This window comes from Misgurnus anguillicaudatus, chromosome 16 (assembly GCF_027580225.2).
Source record: "Misgurnus anguillicaudatus chromosome 16, ASM2758022v2, whole genome shotgun sequence".
NCBI lineage: Eukaryota > Metazoa > Chordata > Actinopteri > Cypriniformes > Cobitidae > Misgurnus > Misgurnus anguillicaudatus.
The window spans coordinates 4642512-4666974 of record NC_073352.2 but is presented as its reverse complement, the minus strand read 5'-3'; the positions used below and the strand labels follow the sequence as shown (position 1 = coordinate 4666974).

The following is a 24463-nucleotide window of genomic DNA, read 5'->3' as shown; positions in this document are numbered from 1 at the left end:
AACGTGTAGTTAAGGTGGCTGTTGTTCATGCATGAATTCGTATGACTCATGACATAGTTATGGTTAGTTCTTTATTAGTACATGGCTTAACTCATCATTAGTTCATATTAAAGTGATTATTAACTTATGTATTAGTACATGATAATTCATGTACTGTTATTGTAAAGTGTTACCGAAACAATGGATATAGTTTGTTTATCCAGGCTAGCAGTGGAGTTTTGCGTGTGTGTTTGTTTAAGGCTGGATTTCGTTAAAAAGTCCCAACCAGGTCATGAGTTGCATGCTGTAAGTAAGACTTCTGTATTATGTTGGAAATCGGCCTACTGTTGAGGGCAGAACATCACAGATTGCACAAACTTGGACATACTAATGAAAAAACGGAAGTAACAACTGTTGCCTGGACGACGCTGTGATCCTTAAGAAATTCAAACATCAGAATACAACTCATCTTTGCATTCAAGCATTTCTTCTTTCATTATTTGTCATGTAAAGTTTACTCTGTAGTTTCATTTATTGGTTTAGTGACGCCAGTGTTGTTTTTGGCAGCCCTTTTAGTTTTAGTCTCAAGCTGCCTTTCCACTGCACACGACATATGGAAACGACAGTCGGAGTTCTCCCCCTAGTGGCAGTCGTAATGAAGTTTCAGTTTAATCGTATATGGGAGAGAAGCTTGTTCCAGCGCAAGAGGCTTCATTCTAATATGTTTACCATGGTGGAATAAATAAATTAACGCAAATGAATGAAACAATAAACAGCTATGCATATATGACAAAGATTGACAATATTTTTTGGAGAGAACATATGAAGACAAGATTAAAATAATAGCATACACAAATTAAATTGATAATGTATTTATTATCAGTAATCAAAATGTTTTTTTAAGGATTCAAGGGTTACTAATAAAGTTAAACAAAAAGGATGAATAATTTTCATCTCACACATAGTTTATGATTGGAATACAATGAAATACATCACTTCCGGTCGGCATATCGCATGCGGTTTAGTCGCACAAGTTCACATTTTTTTAACGATATTTACGCATCCGCAGATGGTCGGCAGTTCACGCAGCCCCTTTGCGACTCTCCATAGGAAATGAATGACTTCCGGCTTATCGGCCGTCGTTTGTCGTGTACAGTGGAAAGGCGGCTTTAGTCTTTTGGACAAAAATGCTTTTTAGTTTTAGTCACATATAAATTTGAAGTTTTAGTTGACGAAAACACAAAAAGATTTTAGTCAAGTTTTAGTCAATGAAAATGCAAAAAGGTTTTAGTCAAGTTTAAGTCAATTTTAGTAAAAAAGTAGTCTTTAACAAATAATATTAATTTAGTCGATGTGCCTTCTGCGCATGTCATAACAAAAAAGTTGAGCCTGGTATACCCTCATGTTGAGTTTGTGTGTTACGCTGAGACATCGCTTATAAAGTTGAGAAACGCGTGCCTCGCCTTGTTATTTAAATACACCACAAAAAGTATTGGAAATGGGCTTAGGTTTGACAAATAGATACAAGTAAAACCTTAAGCTTACCATGAAATGTGTCACAATCCGATTGTCGGGTAAAATTAAATGTATATGATATGTTAACAGCGTTACCTTAAAAAATATTAGCGTGATGAGCCTTCAGGTGCCGCTTGAGGTTGGTGATTTTCTTTCCACCTAGTTTGTGGCCACATTTACCATCGGCATTCCGTTTTTCTTTCTGATGGATTATACTGAAAGTATGTCCATAAATCATCTTGTCGTTTCCGTTTATTAGCGTCATCGCCACGGTCCTTCAAACTCGCCACAACCGCAGGTGTGTTGTTGTTGAGTGAAGTCTGGTGCGCGTGCATGGCATGGCAGCAGCCGGGTGGTGGGCATACCCAAAACAAGGATAGGAAGCAGCAGCATTGCTGATACATTTTTTAGTTAAAAACAGACAGATTTCACGCAAAATAGGCAGAAATTACATGCATTATGAACGTCAGACTTATAATAATTTTCTTTCCGTCTCGTCAACGAAAACTCCAAAGCGTCTCGTCATGTTTTCGTCACCTTAGAGCCATTTTTAGCTAGTCATCATCGCGTTATTGTCATAAAAAAAGTGCGTCAACGAAATCATTTCGTTATCGTCATCGTAGACGAAAACAACACTGAGTAATGCATCATTTATTTAATTTGTTACTTATGTGTAGTGCAACTAAACTCCTACCTCTTGCAATGAGTTGTGGGTTATATCAGCCATTTAAGTGTCCATTTCACTTTAAATATTCATCTAAAACAATAGACTATCCAGAAACTTTATGGATACTCATATTAACATACTATGATTTCGGACACACTACTGTAATTCTAATTTAAATACTATTTAGGGTGGATGCAGATAGGCACACACAGACGTTCGACGCATGCGCATTGTGAAAAAATACAATGCATCTCCTGGGCTAGAAACAGTATGTGTGCATGACTTTTGCATACAGTAGGCGTGAACTCTTCTGATGACGAAAATTGCATTACGCAGATCCTTTCGTACACGTAAAAAATAGACTATACTATGGCCTTTAAAGTGATAATAGGCTTCAATGTTTACAGTAGATGCCACAATCTCTTGTCCAGGACAAACTGTCTGCAGGGTTGAAAGATTTACTTTAAAAATGTATCACAGTAAAGATTATAGAATACATGGGGAAATATATATACTGTACACAGAAGTTAAAGTATAACTCCACCTCCAAAATGAAAATTTACTGATTATTAGCTCATCCATATGTCATCTAAGAGTTATTATTAGATATCCTGGAACTTCCTTGCTGACGGCATTGAACGGAATCAACGCTTCGAAGCTCCAAAAACCGCATCCATGCATTATAAAAGTAATCCTTGTGATCCTTATGTGGGTTAATAAGTGACAAAAGTGATAGGTTTGAGCTTCTGAAGTACAAAATGACAATTTTGAGCTTTCAAGCAATAGTAACAATGTCTATGTAATGTTAAATAACAACTCTAGATTCAAATATACAGTAGTGGCACATCTCATATGCACACAGTCAAGAGATGTGAGAACCAGTGCTCCCCGTCATGTGCATTGAACCCACGCCTATTTCCTGATTAATTATCCTCTTGTTGTTTAATGTCCCACACTTGTCCCTTTTTTTTTGCCTTGTTTGGTCCCTTATTTAATACCCGGTGTTTGCCGTCTGTGCTGGTTTGGTCTACTTGGTGCCCTGATGCCTCATCATTAATGTTCCACAAAATGCAATAAATCCATGACAAATTTTTTTCAAAATGCTATAAATCTATTGAATCAATATATATATATGTGCATTTATCTTTGCCATGCTATATTGATTTAGTTGACTAGTGGTATACACTGATTAAAAAAATAAACATTAATGGTATTAATCAAACACTTACTTTGTCATATTATGAACACTGTCATTGCTGCTGTCATCCTTGGGACGTCGTTGCTAAACTTTTTTGACAGCGATCAGCTGTAAAATGTTTTGGTCCTGCTTGATTTTTGTTGACTTTGAGTAAAATAATGTAAAGTTTTTCATAAGCTCCCCTGGGGTCAATGTGTTAGCATGACAGAAGCTTGAGGCTTTTGTGTGAGAACAAGCAACAGACGGCATTTTTCCTTTGCCCGAAATTATTCGATTTTGATGGCTTACGTTTCTTTCCCATCACAGAAAACCACCACAGGTTTATCAAAGCCATCAACAATGACTATTTTGTCTGCTTGTTTGTTGATCACGAAGTACAAACTAGATGAGGAAAACTAGATTCTGTTTGTATTCAACTTGCTGCCATTGTTGTTTACAGTGCGTGGAATGGTGCGCTGTGATTGGTTAAGCGGATTTATTGCATTCTGCAGAGAAGGAGGAGTGGTGTTTATCGTGTTTTAGGAAAAAAAGGAGAAAAGATGACAGAATAACACAGCGGATATTTGATTTTGCGTAAAATGAAGAATTTACTTTTTAAAACTGACCTGATACAATACTGATTTTGATGGTAACTCATTTTTTTTTAAATGGCATTTATCGCGTTTTGGAACCAAACTCGTCATATATTTTTAAACATTTTGTTATCCATGTTTTGTCGACAGTGGGTGGTTTGGTTGAGAAAGGTTGATTCCTGTTTTTTTTTTTTGCGGATTCTCTTTATTGCTTAGCTTCACCACTTCACTTTATTTTTTTGGGTGTTACTTCCCTTGTGATACTTAGTTTTTCTCTTTATGACCAAGGTAGATTTGTAGTTAGAGACTTTTATTGTACAAATGTACACAAGATTGTATTTAGAATGTTGATGGATTTTTTTGTTTTAAGTTCAGGTTATGTGTTTTTTTTCCTCAACTAGATAAATATAGCCCTAGAAAATATCCAGAACATCTTGTGGTAGAAAGTCAAGTAAACTGTGAGAGTTGTGTAAGATTGAATGTCCTTTCAGTAACACTTGGTTTAGTGTTGTGCAAACTTAAAAACTTGACAATAATCTACTTGTAACCGATTGCTATGTTTAGATTAAATGCATTGCATTACTTCACAACCCCACCTGCTTAAAGAGATACTGCTTTTATAAAATGTCTGTATAATTAAAGGCACTAATGTAAAAAAAACTTTAACATTTTGTGCTTTTAGGAAATTCACCCAACATTAAGAATGTGATTGGATCAATAATAAGAGGTAAACATGTCTTTAGCCATTCTGGTCATACTGAGTTCATTTTTCTGTATTAAAGATGTCATTAATAAAGATGTTATAGATTTGGTTTTTTACTGTATATTCTGAATGTGTCTGTTTGTGTCTGCAGTGATTATCATCATTGTTGAGTTTGCAGTACTGACAGCACCTACTGTTATTCTTCTCTTGATCATCTGTGAAAGGAGATCTGGTGAGTTTTTTAACAGTCTGATGATTCACAACAATCTGAAACTGTCAACATAAAGTGACACAAACAAACAGAAATGTTAAAACATGAATCATTTATATCCCCCAGGCAAAAGAAGAGCTCAAAGCACAAGACTGAATTATGTGAATTGCTCAGAATCAGTTGTACTAAGTGATTGTTGATATAAAAATTATAAACATGATGAAAGGAATATTTGATTATATGTAGTGCTATAAAATAAAGCCTCAAATTAAAGTTGAGGAACTTGTTCATCTTATCTTCTCAATCATATTGACACATTGTTAACATCTGTTTTTAGACTTCTCCAATTACATTGCAGATTTTCTTTCTTCATGCAATTTTAAGAATTTTAAGTCCTCAAAACAACAATATTACTGAAATAAACTCTAAGGTAAACGCACCAAACACGCTTTTAACCGTCTAAATAAGTCTAAATAAGCAATACAAGTGAAAAAAAATACTATTTCTTAAAATGTTTCTTATTTCTTATTCCATTTCTTACTACCTGTTTATGAGCATGTTCAACACTATTTATTTTATTTATTTGACCACCGAGGGCTGGTAGTCTACAAAATTTCCCGGTACATTTTTGGTCACACTCCGTCCCTGTTCACAGGTGTAACTCATCGACAACCAGCAAAACCAAACATATAGCTGACTTTTTTAAACAGTACATTGTGAAAAGCGCTGTAATTATGCTCGTACATATACATGCATAAAATTGGAGGAATATAATTAAAAGTAACATATACAAATTTTTACAATTTAAAATAAATATTATTTTAAGTATTAAGTAGATTGTGGTCCCTAACTGTCTAGCGATGTGTGTTTATATTAAAACTAAAACAAACGTTTGTCTTTATAAAAGCATTTCATGAAGTTAATAGAGTAGGCTCAATTTGGAGGGTTGGAGGGTTTTAGAAAAGGTCACGTGATTTCTGTTAAGGGACCATTGATGCTCACTGGTTTTTGCGTTGCATTGTGGGAATTTTTACCCTAATCAGTGCCCTGACTACTGAACAAGGGAGCTAAAGAGATCTCAGTGAACACAGTTTATTCACACTGAAACTGATAAAAACCTTCCTGTGGTTATTCAAGTTCAATTGATCCAGGTTTGTTGTGCAAATTCGAATACTTAAGTGTGGACTCATTGTTGCACCCTGTACTGTATTTAATTTTTTTATGGCCCTACCTCTTTTTCACACGCACTTACTTTTGTACAAAATAAATGAGATTAGACTAGTCCTAGACTAAAATCAATTTAAGAACTGTCCAAACTGAAAACAACTTACACTGCCATATCTTAAAATACAGCAGTGCCCTTTGTTTTGCTTTAAACTGCACACAAGTAATGTTTTTAGTAAGGCATGTTTGTTACAACAAATAATTTTTCCAAAATAAACTAAGGCCTAGTCCTGCCTTAAACTAATCCCTGTAACCACCCCTATAACCTTTAAATATCATGTGTTGCCCTTTTTTAATGTGACCATTTGGTTAAACACTGACCCCTCCTTGGCCCCCCTAGTGAAATTTGTCTAGAACTGCCACTGGATTTGGTACTGTAATGGTAATAAAATTACCTCAGGACGTAACAGTTACGTTGCCAGCTGGTAAGTAATGAAATTACCAAAAATGACCAATAAATAACATAACTAGTATGTCGGGTGTTAGCTGGGAAGTCCTGGTATGTGGGTTTATGGGAAATGCAGTCCAAATCGCTAATACTCAGGGGATGGCTCCCTCTGGTGGCGACTGGAGGACGAGGCAGGCGCCTCGTTCATGACACCTGCATTGGTTTTGGAATGCTGCACTTATTTTATTGCCAGCATTATTTCAAGAAGATCCCAGCTTCCTTTACTGTGTATAGATAGTTTATAGATAAATTACATCCAATGGGGTGGCAGCTCCACATAAATTATTATGAGTTTTCTTGGCTTTTGCGTGTCGCTTGCCTAGTTGTCATACTTTAAATATATTATGTAAACATAATATGTGGAAGGCATTGACATGACACAGGCTGTGGAATGACTGTTTGCACTTTTTTTTCTCAATGTTCAATACCCTTTTTGGAATTAAGCACACAGTGAGTTTTATTCATAAAATATATGCTTACATTTAAATACCTGTACAAAAAATGTACAATCAACTTGTGTAGATTGTCATTCTATTTAATAGATTGTTCATGAAGTGTCTTTAAATGCATTGTGATTTCTTTTCATCATTTCAGACACATGTAAAAATACAAAAAATTTGTCATGTATATATCTTTGTTTATAAACATTGAAAATGCGTAACGGAAATAATGTGAATTTATTATTTTTTATGTATACTCATACTGTACTTAAGGGTTTAGCTGTACTTAAAGTTTAGCTGTTTAATACAGAGATGCAATTTTATATATATATATATATATATATAAGTTTATGTATATGTTTATAAAAAATGAGTAGGGTGACCACCTGTTTACGTTGTACTGTACAGCACACCTTTACACTTTGTCCTGCCTCATGCAAATTGAGCATCTGTCCTTCTAAAGTTTTGCTAACGCATTAAACCTATGTCATGGCCATACATGCTAATGTACTGTACTTAATACTTAATTATACATATACTTAATCAGGCCCGGGGTGAGTAATCTGGAGAACATTTGTCACATTAGTGAGTCTATCTTCACTTTAATAACACTACACACGTTCCGCATTCTGACAACGCAGCACACAGCCTCTGCATGAGTTGTACCAGAGTTGTATAAAGAGAGAGTTACGACACTCACATAGACGTCCGTTGTAAGAATGAAATGCGGAAGTAACAGCGTGTCATGTAGTGACCCATAGTTCCAAAAGCAGCACTGAAGCCCATTCATTTCCATGGCACCTGCTGGTAAGTTAATGAAATTACTGTTTCTCTTGACATTTTCGGACATTTCATGAATATAGTCAACAGTGGTATTTTATAAACTTAGCTGTTGTAGGTGATGATATTGTTAATAATAAATAGTTTAATTCTTATATTTTACATTTGTTGTGTATAATGTGTGAATAAAATAGATTTAATTGTTTAATATTTTATTACTGGTGGCCATCAACTTTAATATATATTTATCATCAGGGGTTAAATTGGGATTTGTTATGTGGGGGGGCTCTGCGGGGAGGGTACTTTAAGGGGTAACATGTTTAATACTGATGACAGCAAAGCCACTGGTGTGTTTTAATGACATTCTGGACCTCTGATAGGATTTGATAAGTTTCAACTTTAAATCTGTGCCAGAGATTGACCACAAATATTTTATAAAGAGTGTCTGAATTTTAAATTATGCAAATCTATGAGTTTGACAGCCTATATCCATTTGTTGCACATGTCATCATTATGCACAATTGATCAAACTTTAAATGAAGTAAAAGGAATCAACCTCCTTGAATAATTCTATAAGATAGGCTACCCAAAAAGATTAAATTAACAAGAAAAGGTACAACACACAGTACTGTTGTCACTGACAGAAGACTACGGAGACAGATATATATAAAATGTAACAGAGTTTATTGAATCATAGAATATGCAGAGTAGAGATGAATGTTGTTGGTCTTCAGAGGGGAATCACAGACACACAGACACACTGGGGAAGAGATAATCCGTAAGATGATGATGACGATGATGAAGGGACTCAGGAGAAGTTCTGCAAAGATATAGAGGTTAGAGAGTCTGGTAATCACAAAGACATAATGTAGTTGTGACGAGACCGGACGATGACTGTGTGTTTGTGAGTGATATATAAAGGGAAGGCTTGATGAGAGGTGACAGGTGCAGCTGATTAGTACTCTGGTGATTGTGATCTGTGATGATGAGAGGTGTGTGTGGAAGGACCTGGCAAATCCGTGACAGTACCCCCCCCCTGAGGGTCCGCTCCTGAGGACCCTTGAGCTTTAGGACGCCGAGGAGGACGGCCTCTGGGTCTGGGAGCAGGTTTGTCTGGATGTGCTTGATGGTAATCACTGAGGAGTTCTGGGTCAAGAATGTCATCACGAGGAACCCAGGATCTTTCTTCTGGTCCATATCCCTCCCAGTCCACCAGGTATTCAAGCCGCCCACCTCGTCGTCTGGAGTCCAAGAGCTGCCTGACGGTATAGATGGTCTCATCTTCATCAAGAGGGGGGGCTTCTTCACCAGGTCCTGTGGGAGGAACAGAAGTGACAGGTGAGTGAAATGGTTTCAATTGAGAAACATGGAAAACAGGGTGAATACGGTAGTGTGCTGGGAGACGGAGTTGAAAGGCTACCGGATTGACCTCCTTGATGATGGTAAAGGGGCCAATGTACCTGGACGATAGGAAATGATGAAATGGAAACGAGTGAAGAAGAGAGCCCACCTTGCTTGTCTTGGATTCAATCTTTTTGCCTCGCGAAGATACTGAAGATTTTTGTGATCTGTCAACACTGTGAATGGGTGACGGGCACCTTCAAGCCAATGACGCCACTCTTCTAAAGCCAGCTTGATGGCCAACAGTTCCCGATCACCAATGTCATAATTCTTCTCCGCCGGGCTGAACTTGTGAGAATAGTAAGCACAAGGACGAATGTCAGATGTTTTCCCCTGCTGCTGAGACAGGACGGCTCCGACACCTGTTGAGGATGCATCCACCTCTACAATGAAAGGTTTGTTAGGGTTTGGGTGAACTAGAACGGGTGCTTCACAAAAGGTTTTCTTCAGAAATTGGAAAGCGTTAGCAGTATCTTCATTCCAAGACAGAAACTTTGGTTTACCTTTTAGGGCAGATGTCAGAGGAGTCACAATCTGGCTGAAGTTCTTTATAAACCTCCGGTAAAAGTTTGCAAAGCCCAGAAATCTCTGCAATTCTTTGACTGTCTTGGGTTGAGGCCAGGTTTTAATTGCTGCTACCTTTCCCTCGTCCATACTCACTCCGTTAGATGAGACATCATATCCCAGGAATTGTATCTGTGGTTGATGGAATTCGCATTTCTCTGCTTTGACGAAGAGTGAGTGTTGGCGAAGTCTCTGTAGTACCTCCTTGACATGTTGTACATGAGTTCTGGGGTCACTGGAATAGATCAGAATATCATCAATATAGACAATTACGAACCGATGAAGAATATCTCTAAAAATGGTATGCATGAAGTCTTGAAACACTGAGGGAGCGTTTACTAGACCATATGGCATCACTAAGTATTCCCAGTGACCAGTAGGGGTCACAAAAGCGGTCTTCCATTCGTCACCGGCTCGGATTCTGATCAGATTATAGGCACTTCTGAGATCGAGTTTGGTGAAAATGGTTGCCCCTCGGAGCTGTTCTAGTGCTGTAGGGACGAGAGGAAGAGGGTAGCGAAATTTCCGAGTGATGTTGTTTAGGCCTCGATAGTCAATACAGGGTCGGAGACCGCCGTCCTTCTTGGTGACAAAGAAAAATGGAGAAGCAGCAGGGGAGTTGGACGGTTGTATGTACCCTTGTTCTAAAGCCTCCGTAATGTATTTTTCCATGGCTTCCTGTTCTGGTATGGATAATGAATAAATTTTACCTTTTGGTACTGGTTCACCCGGGAGGAGGTCAATCGCACAGTCCCATGGCCGGTGAGGTGGTAGTTTGGAAGCTCTCTTGGGACAAAAGACATCTTCAAATTCCTTGTATTCTGAAGGAATGGATACAGAAACATTTTCGTTAGGACTTTCAATGGAAGTACTGCATAGCTGGAGTTTTTCACGAGGATGAAGAGGTTTTGGAAGATTTGGGAAACATCTTGGGAAACATTGATTGCTCCAACGTTTAATTTCTCCTGTATCCCAAGAGAGCTCCGGATGGTGTTCCATCAACCATGGGCGTCCAAGAATCACATCCGCGGTGGAATTCTCCAGGACCAGAAATTTTATCCTTTCCTGATGTAAGAGTCCCACTGTCAGAGTGATTTCTCCAGATCGTTGACGGATATCAGAGCGGTTGAGAGGTTTTCCGGTGATTGACTGCACCTTTAATTTTTGCTCGATGGATTCCTTCTTGATGTGGTACTGTCTACATAACTGGGAAGAGATGAAGTTCCCAGCCGACCCTGAATCAAGGAGTGCAGATACTATAATGGAGACGTTACGATAGGATAATTTCACCTTTGTGGTAAGAGGTGTATAAATATGCTTTTCTGGTTGGACAGTACTCACCAACGCCCGAGGTGGACGGATGGGACAATCAGAGATGAGATGTCCTTTATTTGCACAGTATAAGCATAACCCTTCTTTAATCCGACGTTGTCTCTCTGACAGTGGGATGCGGGTGGAATCCAACTGCATGGGTTCTGGTCCTGGAGGGGACGGTTCTGGTGAGCGGTAGAGTGCAAATTGAGAAGGATTACAGGCAAGCATGCGATTTTCAGTTCTGATCGCTCTTTGAATAAATCGTTCTAGACCAATACTGTCATCAAATGCAGCCAGTTGTAGTCGAAGATTAGCTTTTAATCCATTACGATAAGTAGTGATGAGAGCTCGTTCATCCCAACCACTAGCTGCCGCTAGTGTGCGAAAACGTAATGAAAACTCTGCTGCCGAATCATTACCTTGTTTTATATTGTACAGTTCATCACAAATAGAGTTGTCACCTACAGGAAATCCAAAGACTTCACGAAAGTGTTCACTAAAGGCTCGGTAGGATTGGAGAACGGATCCATTTTGTTCTCGGATGGAGACTGCCCAGTGTAACGCTTTTCCGGTAAGTAGAGACATGATGAAAGCGATCTTACTGCTGTCTGTAGGGAAACGGTTAGGTTGCATCTCAAAGATAAGTTCACATTGTAATAGAAATCCTTTGCACTCACTCGCTTCACCAGAATATGGGCTTGGATGGGCCATGGGAACTGTATTTACGGTAGCCTGAGGAGTAACAGTGGTCTGGTGTGTCTGTAGTAGTTCGTTGCGTAATGTATCCACCAGGTTCTGGAAAGCATCCTGTTGAGACATGGTGTTAGTTGGTGAGGTCCGGTCTTCTGTCACTGACAGAAGACTACGGAGACAGATATATATAAAATGTAACAGAGTTTATTGAATAATAGAATATGCAGATGTAGAGATGAATGTTGTTGGTCTTCAGAGGGGAATCACAGACACACAGACACACTGGGGAAGAGATAATCCGTAAGATGATGATGAAGGGACTCAGGAGAAGTTCTGCAAAGATATAGAGGTTAGAGAGTCTGGTAATCACAAGGACATAATGCTGTTGTGATGAGACCGGACGATGACTCTGTGTTTGTGAGTGATATATAAAGGGAAGGCTTGATGAGAGGTGACAGGTGCAGCTGATTAGTACTCTGGTGATTGTGATCTGTGATGATGAGAGGTGTATGTGGAAGGACCTGGCAAATCCGTGACAACTGTATCATCAACATGTCTAATAAATTAGCAATAGAGATTCCCTATGCTGGTCAGCAGCTAAAACAATCGTAAGGTTTGATTTGTGTAATCAAAATACATAAATGTATTAAACTATACAATGAGTTATATGAAGTGTTATCCAGTTAACATACTGTAATTAGATGAGTGACATACATACTTTAGTCCTTAACACGTTTCTAGTCTTCTATTAAATTTCTTTGACGTGGCCACCATTATTACCTCTCTCTCTCTCTCTCTCTCTCTCTCTCTCTCTCTCTCTCTCTCTCTCTCTCTCTCTCTCTCTCTCTCTCACACTCTCTCTCTCTCTCTCTCTCTCTCGCTCTCTCTCACACGCTCTCGCTCTCTCTCTTGTCTCTACAATGTCAAATGATCGTGTGAAAGCGCGTTCTTGAAGTTCCTGAGTTTTTTCGCTCGAGTTGCATAACTTGCGCGAGACGCGTTTAAAAGGAAAAGCACGTGTTTCCGCGGCAATTGCGCCGCCCAATTCGCATCATTTGCATCGCCCCGTGCGAGGAGGCGTCTGATTGCGTCTTTGCATTGACTTTGTATGTAATCTACTCGCGCAAATCGTTGAACTTGCATTGGTGAGTATGCCCCATAATGAATGGAAACACATTATTCCCTTCGCGTCATTGCACACGCACCAGCGCAGTGAGTACACACGCACAAGCGCAGCGGGTACACTGGCACAAGCAGAGCGAGACCTTCAGCCTATGTGCCGGAGCTTAGCCCCGGACGGCCCCGGCCCAATTTAAACCCTGCTTATCATATCTTTTTTTATCTATTACGAGTAACACTAGGGGGCAACAGCGAGAAGCTAAATGCCTCATAAACTTGTATTCTCGTCTTGTAAGTTCATGATTAGAAATGAACATGTAAACAAAAACAAATATTACAGGACAGGACATGAAGATATCTCAGGAGACAGAAAGTAAACCACACATTGGATTCGGACGTGCCTTGATGCCTTCCTTTTACCATTAACAATCTCCAAACAATTAGTTGTTTCTCAAAATCTGTATTTTCGTCTGATACAGACTCAAACATAAGGCATGTTTACTAATGTGAGCTACTGGCATGAGCCTCAGAGCCAATCAGAGCTCAAGATTATTATTCATGAACCTTTCAAATAATAAAAATAGACCATTTTATTCAAAGGCCAAATCCTAGGGTTGTTAATGTGAAACCTTTCTGGGTAATTTTTGCACTTAATAAAGTTACATTCAGTGTTGGGGGTAACGAGTTACAAAGTAACGGATTACAGTAACTATATTACTTTTTTGGGTAACGAAGTAAAGTAACGCATTACACTAATAATATTGGTAACTACACTACTTTACTAGACTATAGGAATGCGCTTTCCTGCGTTATCCAAGCAGTGTTTGCCTGGGTGTAAAGTTCTGTCTGTTTAAGTGGTGCGTGCATGCGTGTCCCTGTACGTGTGCCGTTGCCATAGAGATTGATTTGACGTAGCTGCTGGTGCAAAGGGGAGCGGGAAATGAAGACGGAGGGTTTCAGCCACTGGGGCGATTCACATTACTTTCAGCGTATTGCTCGAAAGTACATAAATATTCGTGTGAAATGCACACTATGCCCACACGACAAGTGTCTTTCAACTGCTGACAACGCGATGAGCAACCTGTCTGAGCATTTGTAAGCCCAGCATGGCAATACAACACTTGTGGCGAAAGATCCTGCTTAACTTACCGGTCAGGGATCGAGAGGTCCGAACCCGAAGACGGAATTAGGTAAGTTAATGAACCTCAATCGAGTCAGACCCAGAGCATAATTCTTTTAAAGAAAATTATTTGAACGTAACCCGAACAGCAATGTCGCGTGCGCCCAATTTATAGAAAAAAAGCCAGGAGTCAGGACCGCTGTTTTCTTCATAATCTTACTTCCAAATTTAATCCTATAAACTTTTCGGTGTTTGATGAATCGCTGTTACCGCCCTGCCAGACTGTCTTAAATAGAGAAATAAGTTAATTCCTTGATTTGCGTTGTTGATTCATTTATAAATAATTCCCCCAAGGGTTTAGTTTATGCGCAAAAGCATTAAAATGAACGTGATGATTACGTCTTTCTTTGGTGAAAAAATAATAAAATAAATAAGCCTATATTAAATGTGTTTCACTTAAATAATTAGCAAATTAACAAAACGAATTCAAAAGTAGCCTATAGCCTATATGAGTTTATTTTTTGTGTGACGTGCTCCCAAACCGATGCAGCACAAAACACTTTTTACCTAAAGTGCAATCATATCATCAATTTATAAAGTAATAATAAATATAAGCGCAGCGCTTATGAGTGTTCAAACACTGCTGTCCGCTCAGCTGTCAATCTGCCGACCCTCACAAAGTTTCACATTAAATGATAATATATTTGAACAGTCATGGTCCTGTGCTTATTTCTGTCAATGTTCTGCATGAAGATCTTTAAAGGTTTCTACTTACATCACGATTTGCGGTGCGGCCGGTCGCAAACTTTATATAAAACGGTATGAAATAAATTGATGCTGATGTCGGATAACGGGTCAACTGTTATTTTAATCGCGCGGATGCGGGTTATCAAACAGGACTGTGCATGACCTGTATAAGGAAAATGGAATGACAACATGAAAATGATAAAATAGCCTAACTTGCGGTGTTAAAGGGACAGTTCACCCAAAAATAAGAAATTCCGTCATCATCAACTCTCCCCCACTTTGTCACAAACCCGTACAAATTTCCCCGTTCTGATAAACACGAAGCAACACACCTTGAGACATGTTAACAACCAAACCAAGCACGAGCCCCACTCACTTCCATAGTAGGAAAAAATAATACTATTGAAGTGAATGGGGCTCACGAATGGCCTGGCCACAAACATTCCCCAAAACATCCCGATTCATGTTCACCAGAACAAAGACATTTATACAGGTTTGTAACAACATGAGAGTGAGTACATTATACAGAATTTTAATTTTTGGGCGAACTATAAATCCGATGGGGTCAAAAATTAGAGTGCACCTAACTTTTGTGCTGGTGCACCTAAGAAAAAATGTTAGGCGCACCAGTGCAACCAGCGCAAAAAGTTATTGTAGAGCCCTGGCCGGTCATTTAAAGTACAGTAGTCACTCATCATCAGCCGACCCCGCCTAAACCATGTCCATGTATCTATGTGGTAAATTAAGAAAAAGGAAAGTAAAGTAATAAGTAGTGAAGTTACTTTTCAAATGCAGTAACTAGTAAAGTAATCTCATTACAATTTAAAGAAGTAACTAGTAACTAGTAACTAATTACATTTTTTGAGTAACTACCCCAACACTGGTTACATTCTATGTAAATATCAAAGAACAAGTTAACAGATTATTTCAATGCATTCTTTGGCACCTTTAATTTAACAAAAACACTGTTTTTAAAATCACTTAATTTGCATAATTCAGGAGTTGCTGACATCTTAAAGATAATATTAGAGAAATGGTTATTAGCAAATACTGAAGCAATACATGTTCAACAAAAATGTCTGAAAAAGGGAACACATTTGTATATTTTGCAATAATTACAACATGCAGGAAGAGCTGATGATGTTTAAAGGAAGATTTATGACTAAAAAATAGAAAGAGGAATACTAACAGAAAAGAAAAATGGTTGATAAATGGCACATATATCTGCTGGGACTAATAACTATATCTTTCTCTAATTATCTCACAGGTAAGATCTCTGAATACAACGTCAGAAAGTTTCTATGTCTACAGTTTATATTTTAGTAAGCAAATTGTTTATAAAAAAAAGTAAAACATAGATTTAACACAAACATTTCTCCACAGAATGTGTTTGTAGTGTGGAGTATACTGTAGTTTATACTGTATCACTATTATTACTGTACGTAAAGGACAAATATTATGAAAAATTGTGAAACTGACTTAGATTCAGTATTTAAAGTCTGCTAAGAAACAAGAAAGACAAAACTCCAGATAACATCTTCAAAAAATGACAGGGACCTGAAAATGTCGATAACTTTTGAAATCAGTGAAATGTGTTTATAAAAAATATTTTCAGACACTATTTCCTGGACAGGGTTTAGATTAATCCCAGGCCTTGGTTATATTAGGACATTTAAGTAGTTTAAAAAAATACCTTACAAAAAACAATACTGCTGTGCAGAGACAAAAGAATGGCACTGATATATGTTAAGATATGTAAGATATTTTTAAATGAAGGCAGCTCAAACATGCATTTTAGTCTGGGACTAGGATGAGCACTGTTCAGGAAGCCCTTATGTAAAACAGATTGCTTGTATAAAGTATCATATAAATATGTGTATTCACAATTCAATCAGGTGCCAGTGGAGTGAAAGAGATTGATGTGTTCTGTAGTGATGGAGTAAATGTTACTCTGCCCTGCAATGATGTTCATCCTGACTGTAGATCAACACACTGGTTCTATCGTAAAGAAAACAAACCAACTGGAGTTCAACTGTTTATTAAAGGAATAAAGACGATGGACTATGAAAGACTGAGTCTGGGGTCTGACTGCTCTCTGAACATCTATAAAACCACAAAAGAAGATCACGGGCTTTACATCTGCCGACAACAAATTCATACAAATGATCCATACACTGATGTCAATGTTTATCTGCATGTTCTTCATGGTCAGTGTTTCTGTTCACTATATAATTATTTGTTTCATTTAAAAGAGCACTGTATTTGTCTGTTTTAACACATGTTTACAGAGAAGAGTGAAGTCTGTTGTGTGATTTGTGTTTTAATTTGTGTTTCAGTGTCTTTATCATCCACACAGACTGAGATTCAAGCAGGCAGATCTGTCACTCTCTCCTGTCAATTATATTCAATAGATGGAGATGATTGTGAGGGTTTGCTCTATAATGATAGATTTCAGATGATCTGGGTGAATGAGTCTGATGTTAATCTTCAATCAGACTCCAGATATCAGATCTCATCTTCAACAAAACACTGTAACAGCAGTCTGACTACAACACTCCTGAATGAAGACAACAACAGAGAGTTAAGATGTCAGATTATTAAAGGAACTGAAGTTAAGACCTCAGACAGATACACTGTCAAGTATTTGGGTAAGAATATAAATAAACATTATTGTATGCAACCAAGTCTTACGGCAATTTGTGTTATAGTAACGAACATTTTGATACATTTTTTGTGTTTGCTGATACAAATTTCCACTGTTTTTAGGGACTCTGGAGACGAATATCTTTTTCATCCTTTTCGTGTCTGTGGCACGACTTTCTTTATCATGTCATTTTATATTTTTTTCTCATCGTTCTTTCCTATTTTTAAATCATTAGCGCTTGGATTCAGGTTTGCGTTAGGATGTAATTTTATGCATTGGATTCTACATGTTTTTCGTCAGCTTTTAAAACTATTCTCACCTAGGGTTGGGGTTTGGGTTAGGAAGTCGCAGAAAATGATTCTAACCCAAACCCTAGCGACAATGGTCAAAAAATAGGAAAGAACGATGAGAAAACAAAATACAAAATGACACGATAAAGAAAGTCGTGGCACAGACACGAAAAGCCATTGATAGAAATTTGTGCTGGGAAGGATGAAAAAGACATTCGTCTCCAGAGTCACAAAAAACAGTGGAACCTCGTGTCAGCAAACACAAATAAATGAATCTAAATTTTTGTTACTATAACACGACTTGCCGTGAGACTGGGTTGTTACATGTAACCTGTGCTTGCAAATTTTCAAAAATGAGTTATTTATATGTTGACATTCTCTATAAAGAAAACTTTAAACGATATATGATTTGTTGAAATGACACCTGTTTAAAATGTATATAGTCAGCAACGTCAGTTTTGAGAAAAACTTTGAGATTTTTAGGTTCAAAAATAAAATCATTGCATCTATACCTTAAAATCACAGGTAAAACTAACAGATTTGGCACACACAAAGTAAAAAGCAAGAAATGGAGAAAAGGGAGAGCGAGAACTGAGGATGCTAAAAGTTACAGGCATCACTTCATGCAAGAGCTTTGTTTTATATCAAACTTAAAGGTGCAGTGTGTAATTTTTAAAATGATCTCTTGACAGAAATGCAAAGTAATATACAAAACTATATTATCAGGGGTGTATAAAGACCTTTTTATAATGAACCGTTATGTTTTTATTACCTTAGAATGAGATATTTTTATCTACACACACTGAGGGTCCCCTTACGTGGAAGTCGCCATTTTGTGCCGCCATGTTTCTACAGAAGCATTGTTTCAATTTGTTTCAATTCAAGTTGTTTCAATTTGCAACCTCACCACTAGATGTCGCTAAAATGTACACACTGCACCTTTAACAATGGCATGAAAGAAGAAGTGTGTTTTTGGATGTAAGGAGAAGAAAGCCAGACTTATGGAAACAATGGATATAGTTTATTTTCTGGGGTAGCAGCAGACTTTTGCGTGTGTTTGTTTAACGCTGGATTTCATTGAAAAGTCCCAACCGGGTCATGAGTTGCATGCTGTAAGTAAGACTTCTGTCTTATGTTGGAAATCAGCGCTATGTGCATATTATATAAATGACACGAAAATTTTGTGAATCATAAGTTAAACAGTCAGTGTCGTATAAAGTGTTGGCTCGTGACTCGCTCCTCCCGCAGCTCGTAACTCGAAAACCGAATTTTTTCATATGTTATCAGAAAGAATCTGTAAAGCTTATTTGTCTTTTATAAATCTGATAAAACTAAATAATGTTCGGAGATATGAAGGAGGTAATACTACTTTCAGATTAACATCAGATACGCAGAAACAGCTTGTGTTATGGACGCTTTAATAACTCTTTTAACATCAAGCAAGTCCTGCACTTTATTTTCTAATTCCTGTAGGTTTTAAACCCAAAACTAAAATGTCAGATGTGCATGTGGATGGAGACACATCTTTGTATTAGATTAAGCATTTAGGACAGTACACCTCTAAAAACAAATGATTGTGAGTGAAGATGTTTAATGATTATTTAGAGCATTGGGATCGCTAGATGAGGGCTTAATGTACTTATTTTTACGAAAACCTGAATTTCGATCAAAATCGACATTTATACTTGCTCAAAAACAGACTTTGTGCATTACGACTCATTTTGCATTACGACTCATTTTACGACTCATACGCATACATGTGCACTCTTCTGATGATGAAAATTGCCAGAGCCGGACAGTAACGGAGTACATTTACTTGAGTACAGTACTTAAGTACAATTTTGAGGGATCTGTACTTTACTCGAGTATAATTTTTTTGGAGTACTCATGACTCTACTCAAGTACATTTGAGAAGCAAATATTTTACTCTTTACTCCACTACATTTCTATCCATAACCGTAAGTACAAGTTACTTTTTCTAAAAAAAAAAAAGGAAAAAATAAAAATATCAGAAACCCTCAATTTGTTGTTTCCCTCTCTTAAACGTGATTGGATTGTGCAGGCGCAACTGATTGGGACAGCCTATCAGCAATCACCTTCAGCTTTCCGTCAAAGTCACCATGGTCAGATTTAGATAAGAGACGAAACCGCTCACGAAACAATGGATGAAGACGCAGCAGGTCCATTCTGGGAATGTGTCAACCCGTGGCCCCACCTCGCCAGACTATTTAAGTTTTCTGAACAAGTTAATGATCGTTTTCTTTTCAAGTGTTTGCTGTGTTTACCAAAACTTCAGCGGCCGGAATCACTGGTGAGCCCGGATTATTGTTGTTCAAAATGAATTACTCTTCAAAACATCACACTCTTACTTGATCTGGACAAACTCAGCATCACAAGACAGGTTTAACACTCCAGCTTCGACATTTGACCACTGTTTATGATTAAACTGGTTTGCAATAACATTAATTTCTTAATTTATGCCAGGAGTCCAAAATAATGAATCTGTAACGCTCGTTATTTTGAATAGAAATCATCATTCGTAAAACATTTATTCTGTTCTTCTCCGGTTTATTTGTGTTGAAATAGATAAAATATACAGAATCCGCCGGGGCTATTAGTACAATGGTGAGCATATTTGGGGAAATAATGATTAATTATCACATGTTAGTAAAATATTTTGTCTTAAAGAATAACATTTCTATTCTGAAGAGCTCAAACAGTGAACAGAGCAATTTGTGTCTCCTCTTCCTGATTTGCTTCAGATTTGACCTCAGAGCTCTATCATTTGCTGTACAGCTGTCAATCATCTCACATGGTTCAATGTGCACTGTGGCAGTAGTAATGCAACATTTAGAAAATTTACTCTTGTACTCTTGATACTCAAGTACTTTTAAAAACAAGTACTTTTGTACTTTTACTTAAGTAGACATCTGACTATAGTACTTTTACTTTTACTTGAGTAAAATTTAGCAAGGGGTAACTGTACTTTTACTCAAGTACTGAAGCTGTGTACTCTGTCCGCCTCTGAAAATTGCATTACACAGATCCTCACGTACAGATAAAAAATAGACTATACTATGGCTTTAAGTGAAATTAGGTCTAAATGTTTACAGTAGATGCCAAAATCTTTTGTCAAACTGTCTGCAGGGTTGAAAGATTTACTTTAAAAATGTAGTCCACTAAAAATTACAGAATACATGGTGAAATATATATACTGTACACAGAAGAGATCAATGCTTCGAAGCTCCATAAACCGCATCCATGCCTTAAAGAAAAAAATCGTTATGATCCTAATGTGGGTTAATAAGTGAAAAAAATTAAAGGTTTGAGCTTTCAAGCAATAGTAACAATGTCTTTGTAAGGTAACATAATGTTTTATTGTACAAACTAGGGATGGGCATGATTAATCGACGATCGATAATTGATCGTTAAGAATTTAGTCGATGACGTCAATTTGTTATTGATTAATCAAATACTTTTTTTATCTAATGCAGGTTGCATTGCCTACCGTAGCGTGTGTCTTGAAGCAATTAAATGAATTTCACTGTGTGGCAGCAATTCAACATTTTACCACCAGGGTGCAATATTTGACACCATACTCCGTTATCTGTGACCTTCCGTTTTGATTTTAAAAAAATCATGAAGAGGTCATGATTTTTTGGAACAAATGAGGTCTCTGTTTAAGCATGCGGCTCGCAGCTGCAGGTTCCGCTGCTTTAGAGCACCGCATATTCAAGCGCATATATGTTCCGTTTGTCTAAGTAAATGTAGTTTAACTGTTTGCCACAAGTTGATCTTGTAATAAAGGTCTCATGGAGGAAAACACGCTGTATTTTTGTATTCAACATTTTTGAATGATAAAAGTTAAATAATTATTTTTTATTATAAAAATATTAATGATTAATCGATAGTCGATCGTTAATTCTCCCAACAATCGAATAAAAAAATTTAATCGAATGCCCATCCCTAGTACAAACGTACACAAGATTGTATTTAGAATGTCGATGGATTTTTGGTCCTAGAAAATATCCAGAACATCTTGTGGTAGGAAGTCCATTAAACTCTGAGAGTTGTGTAAGATTAAATGTCCTTTCCGTAACACTTGGTTTACAGTTGTGAAAACTTAAAAAACTTGACAATAATCTACTTGTAACAGATTGCTATGTTTAGATTAAATGCATTGCATTACTTTACAACCCCACCTGCTTAAAGGAACACGCCCACATTTTGGGAATTTAGCTTATTCACCATATACCCCAGAGTTAGATAAGTCCTTATATACCTTTCTCATCTCCGTGCGTGCTGTAACCCTGTCTGACGCAGCCCCTGCTAGCTTAGCTTAGCACAAAGACTGGAAGTGAATGGCTCCACCTCCCAATTAGTGACAAAATAAAGCAAACATTTTCCTATTTATGTGTTTTGAGTTGAATAGTCACAACGTGTACAAATAACAAGGTCATATGAGACACAGCCATCTTTTAACAGTATACATACTGGGAACTATATTCTCTGAAGGCGAAGCACTGCTACTTGGGCGGAGTGATTTGCTCGCAGCAACCAAGAAACCCCCTTGTGAGGAGCAGAAAGTTCGGTCAGAGTTGTGCAAATCACTCCGCCCAAGTAGCAGTGCTTCGCTTTCTGATAATGTAGTTCCCAGTATGTATACTGTTAAAACATGGCTGTCTCATATGACCTTGTTATTTGTACACGGTGTGACTATACAAATCACAACACATAAATAGGAAAATGTCCGCGTTATTTTGTCACTTATTGGGAGCAGTATACTAGCTGGAGCTATTCACTTCCAGTCTTTGTGCTAAGCTAAGCTAGCGGGGGCTGCGTCAGACAGAGTTACAGCACGCACGGAGATGAGAAAAGTATGTATGGACTTATCTATCTCTGGGGGATACTGTGAATAAGCTAAATTCCCAAAATCTGGTCATGTTCCTTTAAAGTGATAATGCTTTTATAAAATGTCTGTATGATTAAAGGACATTATGTAAAAAAAAAACTTTAACATTTTGTGCTTTTAGGAAATCCACCCAGCATTAAGTATGAGATTGGATCAATAATAAGAGGTAAACATGTCTTTAGCCATTGTGGTCATACTGTGTTCATTTCTCTGTGTTGGTTAATTTTCCCATATTAATGATGTAATTAATAAAGATGTTATAGATTTGTTTTTTACTGTATATTCTGAATGTGTCTGTTTGTGTCTGCAGTGATTATCATCATTGTTGAGTTTGCAGTAATGACAGCACCTACTGTTATTCTTCTCTTGATCATCTGTGAAAGGAGATCTGGTGAGTTTTTTAACAGTCTGACGATTCACAACAATCTGAAACTGTCAACATAAAGTAACACAAACAAACAGAAATGTTAAAACATGAATCATTTATATCCCTCCAGGTAAAAGAAGAGCTCAAAGCAAAAGACTGAGTTATGTGAATGGCTCAGAATCAGTAGTAATAAGTGATTGTTGATATAAAAATTATAAACATGATGCAATGAATATTTGATTATATGTATTGCTATAAAATAAAGCCTCAAATCAAAGTTGAGGATCTTGTTCATCTTATATTCTCAATCATATTGGCATATTGTTAACATCTGTTTTTTAGACTTCTCCAATTACAATGCAGATTTTTTTCTTCATGCAATTTTAAGAATTTTAAGTCATCAAACCAAACATTGATTCATATAATTATAATTTTCAATAATAATAGCAATAATAATAATCAATACTAAAATAATATAAAACAACAATAACATATTATTTATTCTTATATTATTAATAATAACAATAATATAATATTGATAATTATCAAAATAATAATATATATATAATAATATTGTTGTTATTATAATTATAATTAAATCACCTTATAATTATAACTTATAAAATAAAGTTGAAAAAAGTCAATTTTATTTTATAAGTTGTAGCAACTGATCTCTAGTCAATATAAATAAAAGTAAGTTGAAAAGACTAAAACATTTAAAGCATGTATAATGTCTACTAATGTACTTTGTTGATCCTGATAGATTGGAGTAAAAACATACATTTGTGTTTTATTTGATTAATCTATTTAATTTATTACATACTTATAGCTGGCAAAAAGTGAGTACACCCTAAGAGATAACTGATGTATATTATTGTTTAATCATGCAAAGCCACATGTCCTATTAATCATGTTCATGTTTTTGTTTGCTTAAAGGCCATGTTGCAGGGTTAATTTTTCAACAAATTTGTGCAATTTGCTTGTTGGTAATAAACATTTAACTGTTAACCATTGTATTTTATGTTGTTGGGTATCACAAAACACAATATAATACGAAAAGGTAGGTACTATCTTACAGTGGTTTTCAATGATTCTCCTTTTTTTATAACAATGCATTGCATTACGTCACCTTGGGGAGAGAATTTACTAAAGCCCGCCTTGAGAGCATTGATTTGAGAGTGACTAGAGAGACGAGTACTAGACCACAGTATTCAGATTATAGATAAATACATGAATATACAGATAGACTATAGATAAATAGGCTAGTATAGAGAGATAGGCAGACAACCAGATAGCATAACGTTAGCATAACCTCGTGTAAAAAGTAAACAAACTATTAACATATTCCATATTATATACATTCAACGGAAATAAACATCTCACATGGCAATAAATATCCTCATTAACATTATTATTTCTTAACAAAATTTTTATGACAAAAATTAATTTCAAAGCTGTATTCTTACAGTCATTTAAATATGCACACATTAGATGGAGCTGCAGTTGGGGCAGTTGGGTTAGTTAGGGCATTTGGAGCAGTTGGGGAAGATGGGGC

At 36.9% G+C, this 24463-nt stretch overlaps 2 protein-coding genes across 4 annotated transcripts in view; both read left to right on the top strand.

Moving 5' to 3' along the window:
* Window positions 1–5354, top strand: part of LOC129422233 (uncharacterized) — a 158614-nt gene extending 153260 nt beyond the window's left edge. For all 3 annotated transcript variants that reach the window (XM_073854041.1, XM_073854040.1, XM_073854042.1), the window contains 3 exons: window positions 4614–4658; window positions 4786–4866; window positions 4972–5354. In XM_073854041.1, the coding sequence (XP_073710142.1) occupies window positions 4614–4658; window positions 4786–4866; window positions 4972–5045 (200 nt within the window). In that variant the 3' untranslated portion in view covers window positions 5046–5354. The remainder of the gene's footprint in view (window positions 1–4613; window positions 4659–4785; window positions 4867–4971) is intronic.
* Window positions 5355–15712: 10358 nt separating this feature from the next.
* On the top strand, window positions 15713–24176 carry LOC141350019 (uncharacterized). Its single transcript, XM_073854038.1, has 6 exons — window positions 15713–15962; window positions 16591–16902; window positions 17032–17343; window positions 22663–22707; window positions 22852–22932; window positions 23039–24176. The coding sequence occupies exons 1-6, from the start codon at window positions 15896–15898 to the stop codon at window positions 23110–23112; spliced, it is 891 nt and encodes a 296-aa protein (XP_073710139.1). The 5' UTR covers window positions 15713–15895; the 3' UTR covers window positions 23113–24176.
* The last annotated feature ends 287 nt before the right edge of the window (window positions 24177–24463 follow it).